Source organism: Bidens hawaiensis, unplaced genomic scaffold (genome assembly GCF_021521415.1).
Source record: "Bidens hawaiensis isolate Kalapana, Puna unplaced genomic scaffold, B.hawaiensis_p1.1 tig00008501_1, whole genome shotgun sequence".
Classification (NCBI taxonomy): domain Eukaryota; kingdom Viridiplantae; phylum Streptophyta; class Magnoliopsida; order Asterales; family Asteraceae; genus Bidens; species Bidens hawaiensis.
In genome coordinates, this window is record NW_027491604.1 from 1,231,824 (window position 1) to 1,249,184 (window position 17,361).

The 17,361-nt window shown below is 37.5% G+C and overlaps 1 protein-coding gene across 1 annotated transcript; it reads left to right on the plus strand.

Moving 5' to 3' along the window:
- Window positions 1-2,702: 2,702 nt before the first annotated feature.
- LOC143529131 (uncharacterized) lies at window positions 2,703-3,466 on the plus strand. The gene is made up of 2 exons (XM_077024988.1): window positions 2,703-3,101; window positions 3,188-3,466. The coding sequence occupies exons 1-2, from the start codon at window positions 2,703-2,705 to the stop codon at window positions 3,464-3,466; spliced, it is 678 nt and encodes a 225-aa protein (XP_076881103.1).
- The last annotated feature ends 13,895 nt before the right edge of the window (window positions 3,467-17,361 follow it).

A 17,361-nucleotide genomic window follows, 5' to 3' on the forward strand; every position in this document is an offset into this window, starting at 1 on the left:
GGATTTTGATTAATTAAAAGTTTTGATTAGTTTTATTGGATGTGTCTCATGCGTATTTACTTTTGATTTATGTCTGAATGAATGTTTCACATGTTACTTGATTGATTGTCTTTCGATTATAGGTTGCATGTTAGGGTTGTTTACTGTGTGTTTGCAACTTGTTTATGGTTTATTGAGCTCATTTACCATAGAAACTGATTTTTGGCATATTATTAGAAGTTTATATTCTTACTAGCTTAAATATCCGGCGGGTGATAAGTTGTCGGGTTTGTCTGCGTTTTTAGGGTTTTAGGTTAAATTATCTGACAGGAGGTTTGCCAATTTTTGCCTTAATTTCACTGTTTACCCGTGTCCTTTAAACTGTTCAAAACCACCCCGTGTACTTTGGTGCATTGAGATAGTTAAACCGACGGGTTAGCTATTTTATTGGGTAATTAATCATAATTGGTGAACTGACAGGTGAACTAATAAGCCGGTGATTTTACATGATCTCTAAGATTTCTTTTTCGGTGACACCTTGAGAGTGATTAAGGATCCATTAAGTTTCCTAGATTTTCATATCTTTAGATTCCCGATTCCCATAAAATTTTCACGTAACCGATAAGAGCCCAAGTTGTCACAATTCAGATTCCTTGCCTGGGTAAATCTTTCTCATATTTGAATTTGCTAAAGTTTTTATTCGGTAATTTAATTTTCTAGTTTACTTTAATTTATTTAAGTATTTAGTATAATTAATTATTATCTTTTAAAATAAAATAAATAAAAATCCAAAAATATATATTTTCTTAATTAATACTTTAAATTAGCTTTTAAAACTAGTCTCGTTATTTAAATAAGTGTCTCTAGAGTTCGATATTCCCGGTCTTCCCATAACTATTCTACACCCGATAGGTTCACTTGCATGTTGCTAGTGGTTTGGTTTAGGGTATTCTAGGTTTTTATTACTCGTTGTGCTTGGTCATTATTTGCTAGATATTTATATACCACTTTGCGCACATCAAGTTTTTGGCGCTGTTGCCGGGGACACTTGGTAATAGCGAACTAGTTTCTATTTGCTTTTATTTGTTTTTAGTTTTAGTTTTAGTTAATTAGTTTTATTTTATTATTTAATTGCTCTTGATTGCTATCTGTGCCTTGACTGTAATTTGTGTGCTCTAGGGATAAGCTTAGGTCCTTACTATTATACTTGTTTTTCAGCATATGCGACGTACACGTTCACTAGGACCACCAGAGTTCACTGCTTCAGACGAACCCGAGAGAGATTTTCGTGAGCGTTGTAGGGAGTTTCAAGAGATTGCACGTGCTCTACACGAAAGCAAGGTACACGTTTCTGATTCCACTTTAGATATGGGTGACGATAACCCCCCTAGGCGTACGGTTCACTCGAGAGCGAACGAGGGAGTGATGGGGAGACGGTCTGCAATCACACGTCTGGCGATGCCCGATGCTAATAACTGGCAGATTCCGACCAACGTCATAAATTCCATCACTAATTCTGCCCCATTTCACGGACTTGAAGACGAGGATGCGCTTGGCCATCTGAACAAATTCCCTCGTATTTGCGACACTTTAAATATTGCCAACGTCACTCGTGCTACTATATACCTTCATCTTTTTCCATTTTCTCTAGAGGGTCGTGCTTCATCGTGGCTGGAAAACCTTCCCCCTGGGTCCATCACTACCTGAGATAATCTTCAAGCTGAATTCCTTAAGAAGTACATTCCGCCATCTAAAGCCTCGCGACTTCATGATCAGATCTGTTCCTTCCGTATGGACCCTGACGAGCCATACCCTTTGGCTTGGGAAAGGTTTCATAATCTTCTTAGTAGATGCCCCCAGCATGGTCTACTCGAATGGGCTGTAGTCGAGAAATTCTATAACGGGCTAACTTTTGAGATGCGGATGAGATTCAATATGTCAGCTGGAGGAAACATGTTAGAGAAGTTGGATATAGATGAGTGTCAGTCGTTGTTTGAGAGTTTTTCCCTAGCCGAGCAGCAGGAGCCGTCCGCCCGAGGTGCTTCTAAAACCACCACCTCTTCCGCTCGAGGCATTTATCAGGTCTCGAATGATACTACCATCGCGGCTGCCTTAGAGGCAATGCAGAAAGATATCCGAGAGTTGAAGAAGATCGCTCAGAAATGCAAAATCTGTCGTGGAGGGCACGATACAGTATCTTGTTCGGTCGATCAATAGGAGAAGGTGGACTACTTGGGTAATCAGAGTCGGGGAGCGAATGCCTACGGTAACTCAAAATGGAGAAATAACTCCAACTATGGTTGGAGGTCAGGAGGTAATGCTCAGGGTTTTCAGCAGAGGCAGGAGCATTTTAGTGACCCAGAGGCAGCAAGGAGTTCAAGTGCGGGAAGGAGTAGCGGTATGGATCCGGATCTTAAGGAGCTTCTAACTAAGCAATCTACCATGCTTTCCCACCTTATTGACAGAGATAATAACACACAGCAGAGACTAGCTGAGCACGACACCTTATTGAAGAACCAGCAGTCGTCGTTTTTGGAAATGTCTCGAAAGGTGGATGAGATGATGAAGCAGATACTACATAATAAACAGGTCGGAGCGTTTCAGGGCAGCACAGAGCTTAACCCGAAGGCACAGTTGAAGGCGGTGACCACCCGTAATGGCAGAGGAGGTGATCGAGAGCAGTCGCCGGCAGATGATGAGGAGCGGTGGACGAGGAGATAGAGATGGAGACTCCTGTGAGGACGCACGAGAGGCGAGTCCCAGCAAGTACCGCGTCAAACGGTGAGTCTCCTGCAGAGAAAGTTGTCGAGAAGAAGATTGAAGATAATAAGAGTCCCGAAATCGATCTTACTCGAGTTCCGTATCCAACTCGTCTTCTGCGGCAGAAGTACGCGCAGGAATATGGACATTTCTTGGACATGTTTAAACAGCTAAAAATCAATCTTCCGTTTTTCGAGGCACTCCAGCATATGCCTAAATATGCCAAATTATTAAAAGATCTTCTTTCGAATAAGAAGAAGCTGGAGGGGCTTTCGACATTATGTCTTAATGAAGGATGCTCTGTGGTAGTCCAGAACAAGCTGCCAGAGAAATTAGCAGACCCGGGTACTTCACGATTCCGTGTTTGTTTGGCAACTCGATTGAGAGCTACGCGTTGGCCGATTTAGGTGCTAGCATTAATCTTATGCCATATTCTCTCTATAAAAAGCTAGACCTGGGCGAGCCGGTCCCAATGCGCATGAGTTTATCCTTAGCCGACCATTCGGTCAAATATCCGGGGGGAATTGTGGAAAACGTACTCGTTAAAGTCCATAAATTTGTTTTTCCCGTGGATTTTGTTATTCTTGACATGGAGGCTGACGATCAGGTTCCACTCATTTTGGGACGACCCTTCTTGCGTACTGTTAAAGCGCTTATTGACGTCTTCGACGGAAAAATTACACTTCTTGTAGGGAAGGAGAACGTCACCTTCGATGTCGTCAAATAAATGAGAAACTCCAGTAGTCAGGACGATTCCGTTTACTTTCTTGACACGTTCATATCTCAGTTCGAACGATGTCTTGATTATATTTCTGGAGCATATTTGCTCAATCAGGAGGACGAGGTTGATGTTCCCCCGGAGCACGACCTGAGCATTCTTGTTAGCTCACCTCCTGAATACCCCGAGGTGTTCACGGTTGCCGATAGCACCGAGGGACCGAAGGAGAGACCATCGATTGAGGCACCACCGTCCCTCGAACTTAAAGAGCTACCTCCTCATTTGGAGTACGCTTTCTTGGACGGTGACGCCGATTTAACAGTCATCATTTCTTCTCAGTTGGCGGATGATGAGAAATCGAGGTTGGTTGATGTGCTCAAGGCACATAAACAGGCTATTGCGTGGAAACTCATGGACATCCAGGGCATCAGCCCCAACTTTTGCACGCACAGGATACTCATAGAGGATGAGTACAAGCCTGTAATCCAACCTCAGAGAAGGCTTAACCCTAACATGTCAGAGGTTGTCAAAAAGGAGGTTATCAAACTCCTCAACGCAGGCTTGATCTATCCCATCTCTGATTCTTCATGGGTGAGTCCCGTTTAGGTTGTCCCTAAGAAGGGAGGGATGACAGTTGTCACTAACGAACGTAACGAGCTTATTCCGACTAGGACAGTCACAGGTTGGCGGGTGTGCATCGACTACAGGAGGCTTAACAACACTACTAGGAAAGACCACTTTCCTCTTCCGTTCATTGATCATATGTTGGAGTGTCTATCGGGACGACAGTTTTACTGTTTTCTTGATGGATTTTCAGGTTATTTTCAGATCCCGGTCGCACATGAGGATCAGGAAAAGACCACATTTACATTCCCATACGGTACCTTCGCATACAAACGTATGCCTTTTGGGTTATGTAATGCTCCGGCTACTTTCCAGCGTTGCATGGTAGCGATATTCCAGGACATGATCGAGAGTTCCATGGAGGTTTTCATGGATGATTTTTCGGTATTTGGGGACTCATTCGATCAATGTCTTTCCATCCTTTAGAGGATGATGAAACGGTGTATAGAGACGAAGTTGATGTTGAACTGGGAGAAGTCCACTTCATGGTGACTGAAGGCACTGTGCTCGGGCACAAGATTTCGCGAGACGGTATTGAGGTAGACAGAGCTAAAATCGACACTATTAGTAGACTTCCTCCACCGACTAGTGTGAAATCCGTTCGTAGTTTTCTCGGGAATGCGGGTTTTTATCGTAGGTTCATTAGAGATTTTTCTAAGATCACCCAGCCCATGACTCGCCTTCTAGAGAAGGACGTCGCATTCGACTTCGATGTTGATTGTCTGAAGGCGTTTGAGTTTCTCAAGGGGCAGTTGGTTAATGCATATATCTTAGTAGCACCCGACTGGAGCTTGCCCTTTGAGCTCATGTGCGACGCTAGTGATTTTGCAGTCGGGGCTGTTTTAGGTCAGCGGAAGGACAAGCACTTCCATCCTATCTACTACGCGAGTAAGACCCTCAATGACGCTCAGGAGAATTACACGACTACTGAGAAGGAGCTTCTAGAAATGGTCTTCGCGTTCGACAAATTTCGTTCTTATCTCGTGCTTTCTAAAACCATCGTTTATACTTATCATGCGGCATTGCGATACCTGTTCGCCAAGAAAGATGCCAAGCCTCGCCTGATACGATGGATTCTCTTGCTTTCTTAATTCGATATTGAGATTAGAGATAAAAACGGAGCGGAGAATGTAGCTGCGGATCACTTATCACGCCTGGAGGATCCGAAGAGAGAGGAGATTAGAGAGGATGCCATCGGGGATAAGTTCCCCCACGAGTCGTTGATGATGGTGAGAGTGAGATTCGAGAGATAGCCAGTGTTGTACGTAAGTGCTGAAGAGGAGGGTCTGCCATGGTTCTCCGACATTGCGAATTATCTGGCCGAAGGAGTAGTGGTTAAGGGCATGAGTTATCAGCAGAGGAGGAAGTTTTTCGCAGATGCCAGCCACTACATATGGGATTCTCCGTATTTGTTTCGTGTAGGCGTCGATCGAGTGTTGAGGAGGTGTGTGAGTAGAGAAGAGGACCGTGAGATTCTTAGGCATTTTCACGAGGGTTTAACTGGAGGTCACCATGGTTCTTCTTCCACCGCTAGGAAAGTTTTAGATTCCGGATTTTATTGGCCATCGATTTTCAAAGACTCGCACGAGTTTGTCAGACAGTGTGACGCATGTCAGCGCACTGGTAACATCTCATACCGTAATGAGATGCCCCAAAACCCTATTCAGGTTTGTGAGGTTTTCGACGTTTGGGGCATTGATTTCATGGGTCCGTTCCCTTCTTCTCGAGGGAACCGATACATTCTCGTGGCTATCGACTACGTTTCCAAGTGGGTTGAGGCTCAAGCCTTTCCCCTTAACGATTCCCGAGTTGTAGTGGGATTCTTGAAGAGGTTGTTTAGTCGGTTTGGTACTACCAAAGCTTTGATTAGTGATAGAGGCACACATTTCTGTAATGCCCAGATAGAGAAGGTGTTGGCACGATATGGGGTCACCCATCGATTGTCCACCGCCTATCATCCACAGACGAGCGGGCAAGTGGAGAATGCAAACCGAGGAGTTAAACGAATTTTGGAGAAAACTGTCGGCAAGAACCGAAAGGACTGGCCTGACAAGTTGGATGACGCACTTTGGGCTTTCCGCACAGCTTTTAAAACGCCTATTGGGACCACACCCTTTAGGATGGTATACGGGAAAGCGTGTCATCTACCGGTTGAGTTGGAGCATGAAGAATATTGGGCGTTGAGATCTGTTAATCTTGACCTGACTCAAGCTGTGAAAAACCGGTATCTCCAAATTCATGAGGTTGAGGAGTTGAGAGATGAGGCGTATGCGAGATCATGGAGTTATAAGGAGCATACGAAGGCATTGCATGATCAGAAGTTGAGGAAAGTGAAAGAGTTCAAGTGTGGGGATCGTGTGTTGGTTTATAATTCCCGTCTGAAGTTATTTCCAGGAAAGGTTAGATCGAGATGGGTTGGTCCATACACGGTGAAAGCGGCATTTCCGCACGGTGCAGTTGAGTTAGTTGATCATGAGGGGAGAGAGTGGAAGGTCAATGGCCATAGGTTAAAGCATTATATCGGTGGGCCGGTTGATTTGGTTGAGGAAGATGTATTTCTCCTCGACATCCCTACTTTGATTGCTTGATAGGGATAGGCCTCGGGAAATACCCGAGTGTAGAGTCTGTATAATATTTTTATTTAGTCTATTATTATTATTATTATTTTATTTTGAGTTTGTTTTAAGTTTTTAGAGTCTGTTTGATGTCTGCTTTGGGTGCTTTGAGCTTTGTGTTGCAGGTTTGGATACTTTCGTTCGTACTCAATCTCCATTCGGACGGGTGCGTTCTGAGCTTATTTGATTGTAGAGGGCACCCAAAAGCTGCGGCCGCGAATGAAATGCTATACGGTCGCTTTATTGGAACATGACATACACATATCATTGCCATATTACCAGGGGAGTCCGTTCCATTTTCTTTATGCTTTGTTTTATTTTATTTCTGCTTTATTTTTGTCTTTTTCCTTCCTTCCATTGAGGATAATGCGAAATTTAAGTGTGGGGATGAGAAACTGACGTTTTAATTTTATTAAAAAAAATATTTAAAAATAAAATAAAATAAAAAGTGAAAAAAAAATCGAAAAAAAAGAAAAAATAAAAAAAAAATCGAAAAAAAAAGTTATATAAAGAAATAAAAAATTGAAAAACTTTAAAAAAAATGTCCCGAAATATATTTTGCGTATAATGGAAAATGATATTATTGTTTAAGGTTGATCTTTTAAAACTACTATTATATATGAGATTAAATAACAGATAGCGCACTTAATTTGGGATGTGTCGGTAGGCCCAACTAGTTTTGATAGCCCTCTTTAGCAGATTTTATATATCTAATAATTTGAAAAACGGTGAAACCGAATTTCGATGCTTAGGGAGGATTACCATAATCTAAAAACTTTGAGATGGTTATACTTAGATGCACTCAAACCAGCACACACCACATGTTCATCTTTCAACGAGCTTAGAAATAGTTATATATTTTAGGGTGATATAAAAAAAAATTATGTTTTGAAAGTTTGTGTATTCTCAAAAGTTGTTCAAGAAAAGCAAAATGCTTGTGAAGAAAGTTATGTATTGTAAAATGCCAAAGAAGCATTCTCAAAGATTGCAAAATGCCAAAGAAGCATTCTCAAAAATAGTAAAAGAGGCCAAAGATGCACATACTAGACGGGACTTAGAGTTTACGTGTTACCAAGGGGATAGTGACTCTGATGATACACTATTGGGGCTCGAAGGTTCTTAGTCAATAAATATCAAATTAGGGATTTATAGGACAAAGTCCAATAATATTTAGGAATAGCTCGTACGACCTCCACATGACCATTCATCCATCAAATTTCACCGAGTGCATCTAATTAGTACCATCAACGAGTCCTTGGCTTATGGTGATTTGTTGAGCCAGTTTGCTTCGACTCTAGTTCATCTAGCTCTCTTTGTCTGAGATGGGGTAGGTGTAGCCTTGATTTTTTTGACTTAAAACGCTTAATGCAATTGGGGGCTTGAGAGGCTGGTGGCTGGGTTTAAGTGGACAACAATATCGGCAATCGCGGTTTTTGCGTTTATTTATGCTTAAAAGATAACATATATGTTTTAAAGATTGATCTTGAATTATGATTCCATTGCATTATATATTTTTCGAGGACGAAAAAAGTTTAAGTGTGGGGATATTTGATGTGGTCTAATTTATATATTTTTATATTAATATTTTCTACACTTTTAAATACTTTTGGAGCCATATTTTTATTGAATATCATTATTAATTGGCTCATATTTTGACTTTAAAGGTTTGATGTTTAAACGAGCTAAAGTGGAATACTTTTACTAAAATTGAGACCGTTGAGTAACAGTGCTTTTTATACATAGTCTCTTTTAGTTTTAAAAGGTTTAAATATAAAAAAAAGAAAGAAAAATGTGATTACTAAATGTGAAGTAAAACGTTGAATTATATAAATTAAATCTATATAAAGGTGTAACTAATGTTTGCCTCTTCTTATGTATTAAATTGACGAACTGATGTGAAGCCTGTTATTAAGTGGATCAAAGCACTAAATTTTCACATGGGTTTAATTTGTAGAATGGACTAGACCAACGAAAGCCCATAAGTAACAGAGAGGTCGGTTTGTTTTTGCTTGGAAGAAAAGGGCCTCAAGCTTTGTTAATAAACTCTACGTGGGGTTTTTTTTGGAGAAAATCGAAGTCAGAGGGACAGAGAGCCGCATAGCATTATTACATATATTATATTTTTTGTTTGGGAGTTGACGTGAGTTTTTTTGTTTGGGAGGCGCAAATCACCACAACTACATTACTAGCATTATTACTATTATATTTTGTGGGGTGTGAGAATCCAAGTAGACAACAGCCACAAGAAGCTCCAACCATTATTATTATTTGGAGTATACTGTCTATTCGAGAGAGAAGGAAACGGTTTTGTGTTCGGATTCACATCTACTTCAAGATTGGTTTGATTTTATTATCTTTATTTTGAACTCAATTTTTGAACTTATATATTTTATTGTTTTGAACTTGATTGTTGGCTAAACTCTTTTAGTTATCTAGGCTTGTGATGAAGTTTTGTTGATTGCTTTGGACTTGTCGGTTTTCGGGTTTTGTTATTGGGATTTTGATTAATTAAAAGTTTTGATTAGTTTTATTGGATGTGTCTCATGCGTATTTACTTTTGATTTATGTCTGAATGAATGTTTCACATGTTACTTGATTGATTGTCTTTCGATTATAGGTTGCATGTTAGGGTTGTTTACTGTGTGTTTGCAACTTGTTTATGGTTTATTGAGCTCATTTACCATAGAAACTGATTTTTGGCATATTATTAGAAGTTTATATTCTTACTAGCTTAAATATCCGGCGGGTGATAAGTTGTCGGGTTTGTCTGCGTTTTTAGGGTTTTAGGTTAAATTATCTGACAGGAGGTTTGCCAATTTTTGCCTTAATTTCACTGTTTACCCGTGTCCTTTAAACTGTTCAAAACCACCCCGTGTACTTTGGTGCATTGAGATAGTTAAACCGACGGGTTAGCTATTTTATAGGGTAATTAATCATAATTGGTGAACTGACAGGTGAACTAATAAGCCGGTGATTTTACATGATCTCTAAGATTTCTTTTTCGGTGACACCTTGAGAGTGATTAAGGATCCATTAAGGTTCCTAGATTTTCATATCTTTAGATTCCCGGTTCCCATAAAATTTTCACGTAACCGATAAGAGCCCAAGTTGTCACAATTCAGATTCCTTGCCTGGGTAAATCTTTCTCATATTTGAATTTGCTAAAGTTTTTATTCGGTAATTTAATTTTCTAGTTTACTTTAATTTATTTAAGTATTTAGTATAAATAATTGTTATCTTTTAAAATAAAATAAATAAAAATCCAAAAATATATATTTTCTTAATTAATACTTTAAATTAGCTTTTAAAACTAGTCTCGTTATTTAAATAAGTGTCTCTAGGGTTTGATATTCCCGATCTTCCCATAACTATTCTACACCCGATAGGTTCACTTGCATGTTGCTAGTGGTTTGGTTTAGGGTATTCTAGGTTTTTATTACTCGTTGTGCTTGGTCATTATTTGCTAGATATTTATATACCACTTTGCGCACATTAGCATTTATGATATGGATAGGTATAAGGTACAACCTCTCTAATGTCCACGTCATGACTTGCTCACATTCTTCATACAACTTTAACGTAAATAGTTACCTACATCTATTACTAGTTTACCCATTTACTTTCTTATATTAAACATGTCACATTCCCCTTTTATCTTCTTTCATAAGTATACATACAACCCCAAAATTTATAAAGGTTAAAAGGGGGCTAGATTTCACCAAGATCCTGATGTGTTCTAAATTAATAGTAATTCTCATCCTCAACTGTGCATGACTAACTGCTAAACAACTAGTTGTTACTTAATAATCTTACCATTTCACGATACTTACTTAATTTAGCTGAGCTAACAAAACCCCATTAACTAAATTAATCTTACTTACACATACTAACTTTTACTGAGCTATCTATGATGGTTAAATATCTGGCATTGAGTATTCCTAAAGTTCATTTGCAACTTAGTGTTCCCATTTGCGAATTAGTATTCACATTTGCAACTTAGTATTCTCATTTGCGAACTAGACCGTTTGCAACATAGGATTCCCACTTGCTAACTAGTATTCCCATTTGCAACTTAGTATTCCCATATGCAAATTAATATTACCATTTTCAACTTAGCATTCCAAATTGCAAACTAGTGTTCGCATTTGCAATTTAGTATTCCCATTTGAAAAAGAGCATTTCCATTTTCAAAAGAGTGTTCCCATTTTCAAAGGGCAAGGGCATTCCTATTTGCAAAAGAGCATTCCCACTATTTTTATGAATGGAACCTTACTTGCTTAACACGAACTAGTCAAAATTTCTTGTTTTTTTAAAAATTTTGAGAATTTAACAAACTTCCAATCCTATTCTAGTAGCATACTAAATTTACTTGTTTAACTTGAACCGAACTCCTTAGCTCGTTTATGATAAAATTCTCAACTTTAACATTGATTATTTTCTGATATAATATCCTATCAATTTTTATGGTAATCCGATCTCAAATACACAACATTTTAGCTAAAACATAGCTTTTCGAGGTTTGTTCTTATATGGATCTTGACATTGCTCAGATCTTGATCTTTCTTCTTGAATGTACGAAACACGAATACTTGAGGATTATTGATCGTTCCTCTTTGTTTCTAAATTCAACATTAGATGGAGAATTGAGAGTGTGTGTAGACAAAAGATTAAATGAGTAATTTGTAAGGTTTTAGGGTTTAATGTTCTTTTATACACAAAGCATATGGACCTTAAGCCCATAACAACTCCTAAGTCCATATTTTTTATTTTAAGCTGTCACAGCCCCCGATCCCTATACCCCGGGATGGGAAGCCGTGAACATTAATTGGTGGTATCGGTGTTTATTAAATTATTTTGCAGCGAAAAATTTCATCAGAACCGTAGTTAGGAAAAATGATCAGAGATATAAAAACACCATGATTATTATTATGATAAAACCGGGAATTTAATCCCTTTTGATACAAACACAAGTTTTATAGGGTTAATCCCTAATTTACAAAACACGTTTCTTTATTCTGGTGACAAGCCACTTATTTAAGCTGGAAGCCCGCGGGCATCATTCCTTTGTCTCTAACAAGTCACCTGAAACATGTTTAAAATATTTGATCAGCAAGAAATACTGGTGAGTACATTCATTTGAAAATGACACAGTTTACAGTTACAACATTAAGATGTTTTTACATCAGCCTGCTTACAAATTACCGAAAGGTACTTGTCACTCGACCGTATCTATGAATGTGGTCATATTACTTATTGGCTAACACTTGTCCAATAAGTAACGTGTAATAGCCCAATCGACAAGCCTTATATACAAAACCCCACAATACCAGTAGTAACCATTCCGTAAGTCTACAGAGACTTAATCACTGTAATGTATTTTAAATACTTTGTAAATACTTTTGAAAATATTTAGACAATCTATCATGGGTTTTGTAGGTTTTGAAATTACCATGACAATGTCGGAAAAATAGTTGTCTCACGTAAATGTGAGTTGTATAAAAACTTGAATGTCTCACCTTGCAAGTTTATAATTAAAGAAAGCTTCCTGGTATTAAGCACTTAGGTTAAACACAATGTAGTATAACTAGATTAGTATAAAACCAATAATCATAACGATAATCACGAGAGTAGAAACTTTACACGATGGTACAATGTCATACCTTAACAGGCAGATCTTTTGGATTTGCGTATATTTCTTTCGATCGGATAGGATATCGTTGCGATAACTCGGTATTATACTATTAATATATATCTTAATATATGTGTGTGTATTCAGAGAGAAAGAAATTTTGTGCAGAAATGAACGTCTCATTTCCTACCTATTTATAGTAAGTTTTGGACCCCATCGCGGTACGCGATGACCATAAATAGAAAGCTGTCGCGTACCGCGAAGCATCTTATAGCTTCGCTGAGTCAGCCCTAGGCCTGCTACGTGGCACGCCACGTGTCCTCTGTGTAACCTCCACGTCGCGGTAGCGATGGAAGGATTTTTATTTTATTTTAATTTCCAACAATAATACTAAGGCGGCCCTTAATGCTGCTCGCGGCGAAGTGCAAAGTGTGCCATCAAAGCGTCACATTGCGCCCATCGCACTTCGCCCGAGCCCGTGCGCGTGCTTCGCACCTCCGCCAGGACCACTGGGTGTGATATGTCTTATAAGAACATTAACATAGAAATTTTCTTCTTATAAAGAGCTTACTAATTTGTTAATCTAGCGATGTGAGACAAGAACTTACAAACCTATTTATACTATGGTGGTACCTTCTCCATTTCTTTCCTCCACCAATGTGGGATGGAATTTCCTTCTTTCATTTTCTCACCTTCATTTCCTTACTTTCATTTTATGGTTTGTTATATAAGCCCATTACGCAACTTATTATTATTTAAAATAAATAAATAATAACATATAAATAATAATAAAATCTTTATTAGTATTTTCTAGGAAGACGGATGCTACAATGACCAAATTTATAAGTTATGTTATTATTGTTTATTTAAGAAAAAAAAATGACCAAGTGATAAAAGATTTGAGCCAAGTGGGGTGACTTGAATTCTTGTTACTGTTTTGGGGCTAGATAAGCTTACTACGAGATGTTTGAATGTGGGATCCGCTAAAACATATTAAATATACTTAAACATGATAAACTATCACAAAGCAATGCATAGAAACAATTGTGCATGCGTTTCATGTAGACATATTATATTGACAATTGTTACTGACTTGCATGTTCTAAGTTGAAAATTGAAGTGCGATCAATGGTATTAAGCTAGTATGATCTCATCTCTAGTGTTTTCAAAGAAAATCACTAAAAATATAAAAATATGTTTGTTTATTTTGTTTAAAAATTTTGAAAATATTTTAGATTGATCTTATCAAAGTTGACTATTCTTGGTTCAACATATTTTGTAACTGAAGCATATGAAGTATCTAAAGTTTAAAGTTGGATGATGCAATAAAAACGTGGAGATAATCAGCATGTTCGTTTTGATATCTTATTGTCCTGATCCTTTCATTAGGACTTACATGTTAATTGGTGATAATAAAAAAATGTGCATTGAAGTTACTATTACGTGTTTGTCATCTTCTTAATCTTTATCTATTGTTCTTGAAACACCATTCCGCCTAATAAATTTAATATCATATTGTCCTCATCCTTTCTTTGGGACTTGACTAATGGACCGGTAAGAAAAACTATTTTTATTTCTGGCCCGGTTATTGCTTTTCCTGCAAGAATTGCCCAAATCTTTTATACTACCAAATTTAGTAAGTAAATCTTAACAAAAAAAATACATACGTTTCCAATTCCTTCACCACCGTCTTTCTTGATCCCATTTTCTTTGTAACGTACTACAGGCATGAACAGGGCTGCAACCAAATTAGCCTTGGCTAACTTAAACAACCACAACTTTTACCTCAAAGTCGCTCTATTTCATTCAACTCCTGTTCTCGATCGTGGACGACGATGCCCCCACTGCGGATCCGTAATTCCCTTTCTTTAATTTACTTTGTTTGTAAACTCTTTTGTTTAAAAAGTAAAAAGACTAAAATTTCGAGCATGCATTGCATGAAACAATATTTGAGCATATAAAATTAAAAAAAATATTCACTTAGTTTTCTAATTACACCCTTTTCTTGCCTTTGAATATTATGCAGGTTGGACGGTCTAGTGGTAGTAGGAGTTTATCAAAGGTAAGGACCTTGGATACAACCCTTTGTTTTCTATATTTAAGTTAGTCATTGCTTAATCTTGTCAAATGATTTGGTTTTATAAGAGTTTCTCTACTCTTTTAGACCGAGTGTGGTGGAGGCGCCAACCTCCGCATCACCCGTTAAACCATCGCCAAACCACAGCACGCCCATGAGGGCTCAAAAGTTGGCGTCCACCACCACTAACAACCAATTATAACTTAAAAAAAATAAAATAAAAAATCTAGTTAACCCTAACTAACCCACAATGTGCTTGTTAAAGGGTGATCAGTTAGTATTTGATAGTATTATTATACGTTGATGTGGCGCTATAACTAGTATTTGATAGTCAAACCGCAACACAGTACCTTACACCATCACACCTTTATTATACTTTATTATGTTGTTAGTGGATATTATACATCACATGTCAGGAAAAGGATTTTGGTTCAATCTTGAAATCGATTATTGATTTCGTCATAATATTTCCGGATACCGAACTTCAATGGAAGAAGAGAAACAAAGTTTTGCTACAACTTTTTTCTTAATATATCTGTTACAAAGTTTCATTATTTTATAATGCATGCATGTTGATGTGTTGCCATATGTTTAGCTGCCAGGAGCTTGACGGCATTGTTTCATGGCTTAATAATCTTCATGCCGAGCTTAGCACAGGGCATAGGTTTACAAACACTGGAACGGGAATATATTTAACGTATAATAATACTAATAATGAGAATAATAATAGTAATAATAATAATAGCAGTAAAAATAATAAGAATAAGAATAACAATAACAACAATTATCAGGATTCGAGACAGCGGTTTGAAGATGAGGACAGTAAGCCGACAAGCGTGAAAACCGATTTAAGAGAAGACAAGATTGCCCTTGGTTTGAGTGGTTCCGGCCCGTTAAGCCTTGAAGATGTTAAAACCGCGTAAGCTTTTCTATAATGACATTATAAAGATTTATCATCTAAAAACAAGGTTCGCACGCAGTTTCAGTTTTCAGTTTTCATTTTCTATCTTACGAAGATTTGTGTTTTGCAGATATCGGGCTTGTGCGCTGAAATGGCACCCGGATCATCATAAAAGTTTTTTCAAGGTAACTTTTATATACAGGAGGGGTAAGCGTTAGATTGGCCTGTAAACAACTTTTTTTCAGTATTTATTAATTTATGAGTAATATGTGCATTAAATAAGTTTATAAAAGTTAAAATGATAATATGCAAAATTTTGCTGTTGTTAAACTGATTTATGAGGTTTTAATCACTTGAACACACTTTGGTGATTATTGACCAATCCAACCCATTTTCGTTTTAACAAGTATTAAAATGGGCATAACAAAACAAATACCAGTTTCATACTGCCCGTATGTTAACACAGGCCGGTAAAAGGCGAAAACCTTAACATACAGGCTGGTAACCGTTCATGTGGGTCATACGACAAGTGGTGTTCGTCAAACCACATGGTACGTATGGTGTGTTTGACTGACACAAAAATGAGTAATGTGATGACAGTCATATAGCATGTATGATCTTTTTCACAATCTACATGGCTCGATTGATGTGACAGAAACGTTCGTGTACATATTAGGAGTATCTTTAGCATCATATGTAAAACTAATATAGCGTTGTGCATGAACAGGCTATTGCAGAGGAGAAATTCAAGGTCTGTAGTGATGCATATCGATCTTTATGTGACAAATTGGAGCCAAAGTAAAAATTCAAGTCGATTCAGGGGAGTCATTCAATTTAGCTGATGTACTTTTTATTCGATTGAAGATCATAAAAAAATTAAAACTATATTTCTCGCACGACTAAGCCTAGACATCTTTTTCTTATATATAATGTTTAGATTGGAAATATAATTGTTATGTTGGAAGAAAATATTGCGGATATATTCACCAAACTATTGAAAAATAAAACATTCAACATTATGAGATTAGGTCTAGAAATGTTAGAACATAATCCATAGACGAACCCGTCTCGAAAAATCGACAAAAACGGAAAGCGAAGTTTTACCTTCCATGGTCGATCGAATCGGCCTCAGAATCTGGATCAAGCGACTATGCAAATGATTTGAAACGCCATCTTTAGACCTCACGCCGATCCAACCGACCACATTATCAATGCACAAGTGGTAGTATTTTGGTCAATAGCTTTTCAAGAATTAAAGTACAAAAGAGATGGATATTTAAAACTGAAAAGTTGACTCTATACTCATCCATACCTACTGGTTATTGAAGACTGAATCGTCAGTCCCTATCTAGTGACAAATGTCTAATCCTAAATAGTTGTTTTAGCAACTAAAAATGAGTCCCCTTTGTATGGCGTTAACAAGGATTAACGATTAGTCTCCAATACATAAAAAATTCAACACTAAATTTATTCCCCGTTACCACTACCACATCATTTCAGTCCTCAAAACATTATTAAGTGATTGCAAAGGAAACAGTGATTTTCCAGTCCCATTTATATAGCTTTTGGTACTGAAAATCAATTCTCTAAACATTTTCTATATTGTCCTATGTCTACATTTATTTAGTGATTATAAATTAGTCTCGGATACAATGATTTTCCAGTCCCTAATATATAGCTTTAGGTACTGAAAAATCAATTCTCTAACCATGCTATATTGTACCTAATATGTTTTGTTCGATTGATTCTAATCAGATCAGTCTCATGTTTTAAAGACTGAGAATTAGCCTATAGTACCACTTGATTTTGGTCTTTAATATGCTTTTTTAAGGACTGAAAATTAATTTTAGATAGCATGTTAGTTTACTCCTGAAAATGTTTTTAAGAAACTTCTTATATCACATTTTTGTTCAACGTCTTAAACATTTATTTAGAGCCTGAAAGGTCAATCTCTAAAATCAATCCTTAATTCACTAGAATTTTAGAACCACAAAATAATCAAACTATAAAAGCATAACATATATACGTATTGAGAACCAATGAAGGGTATGTTAAAAT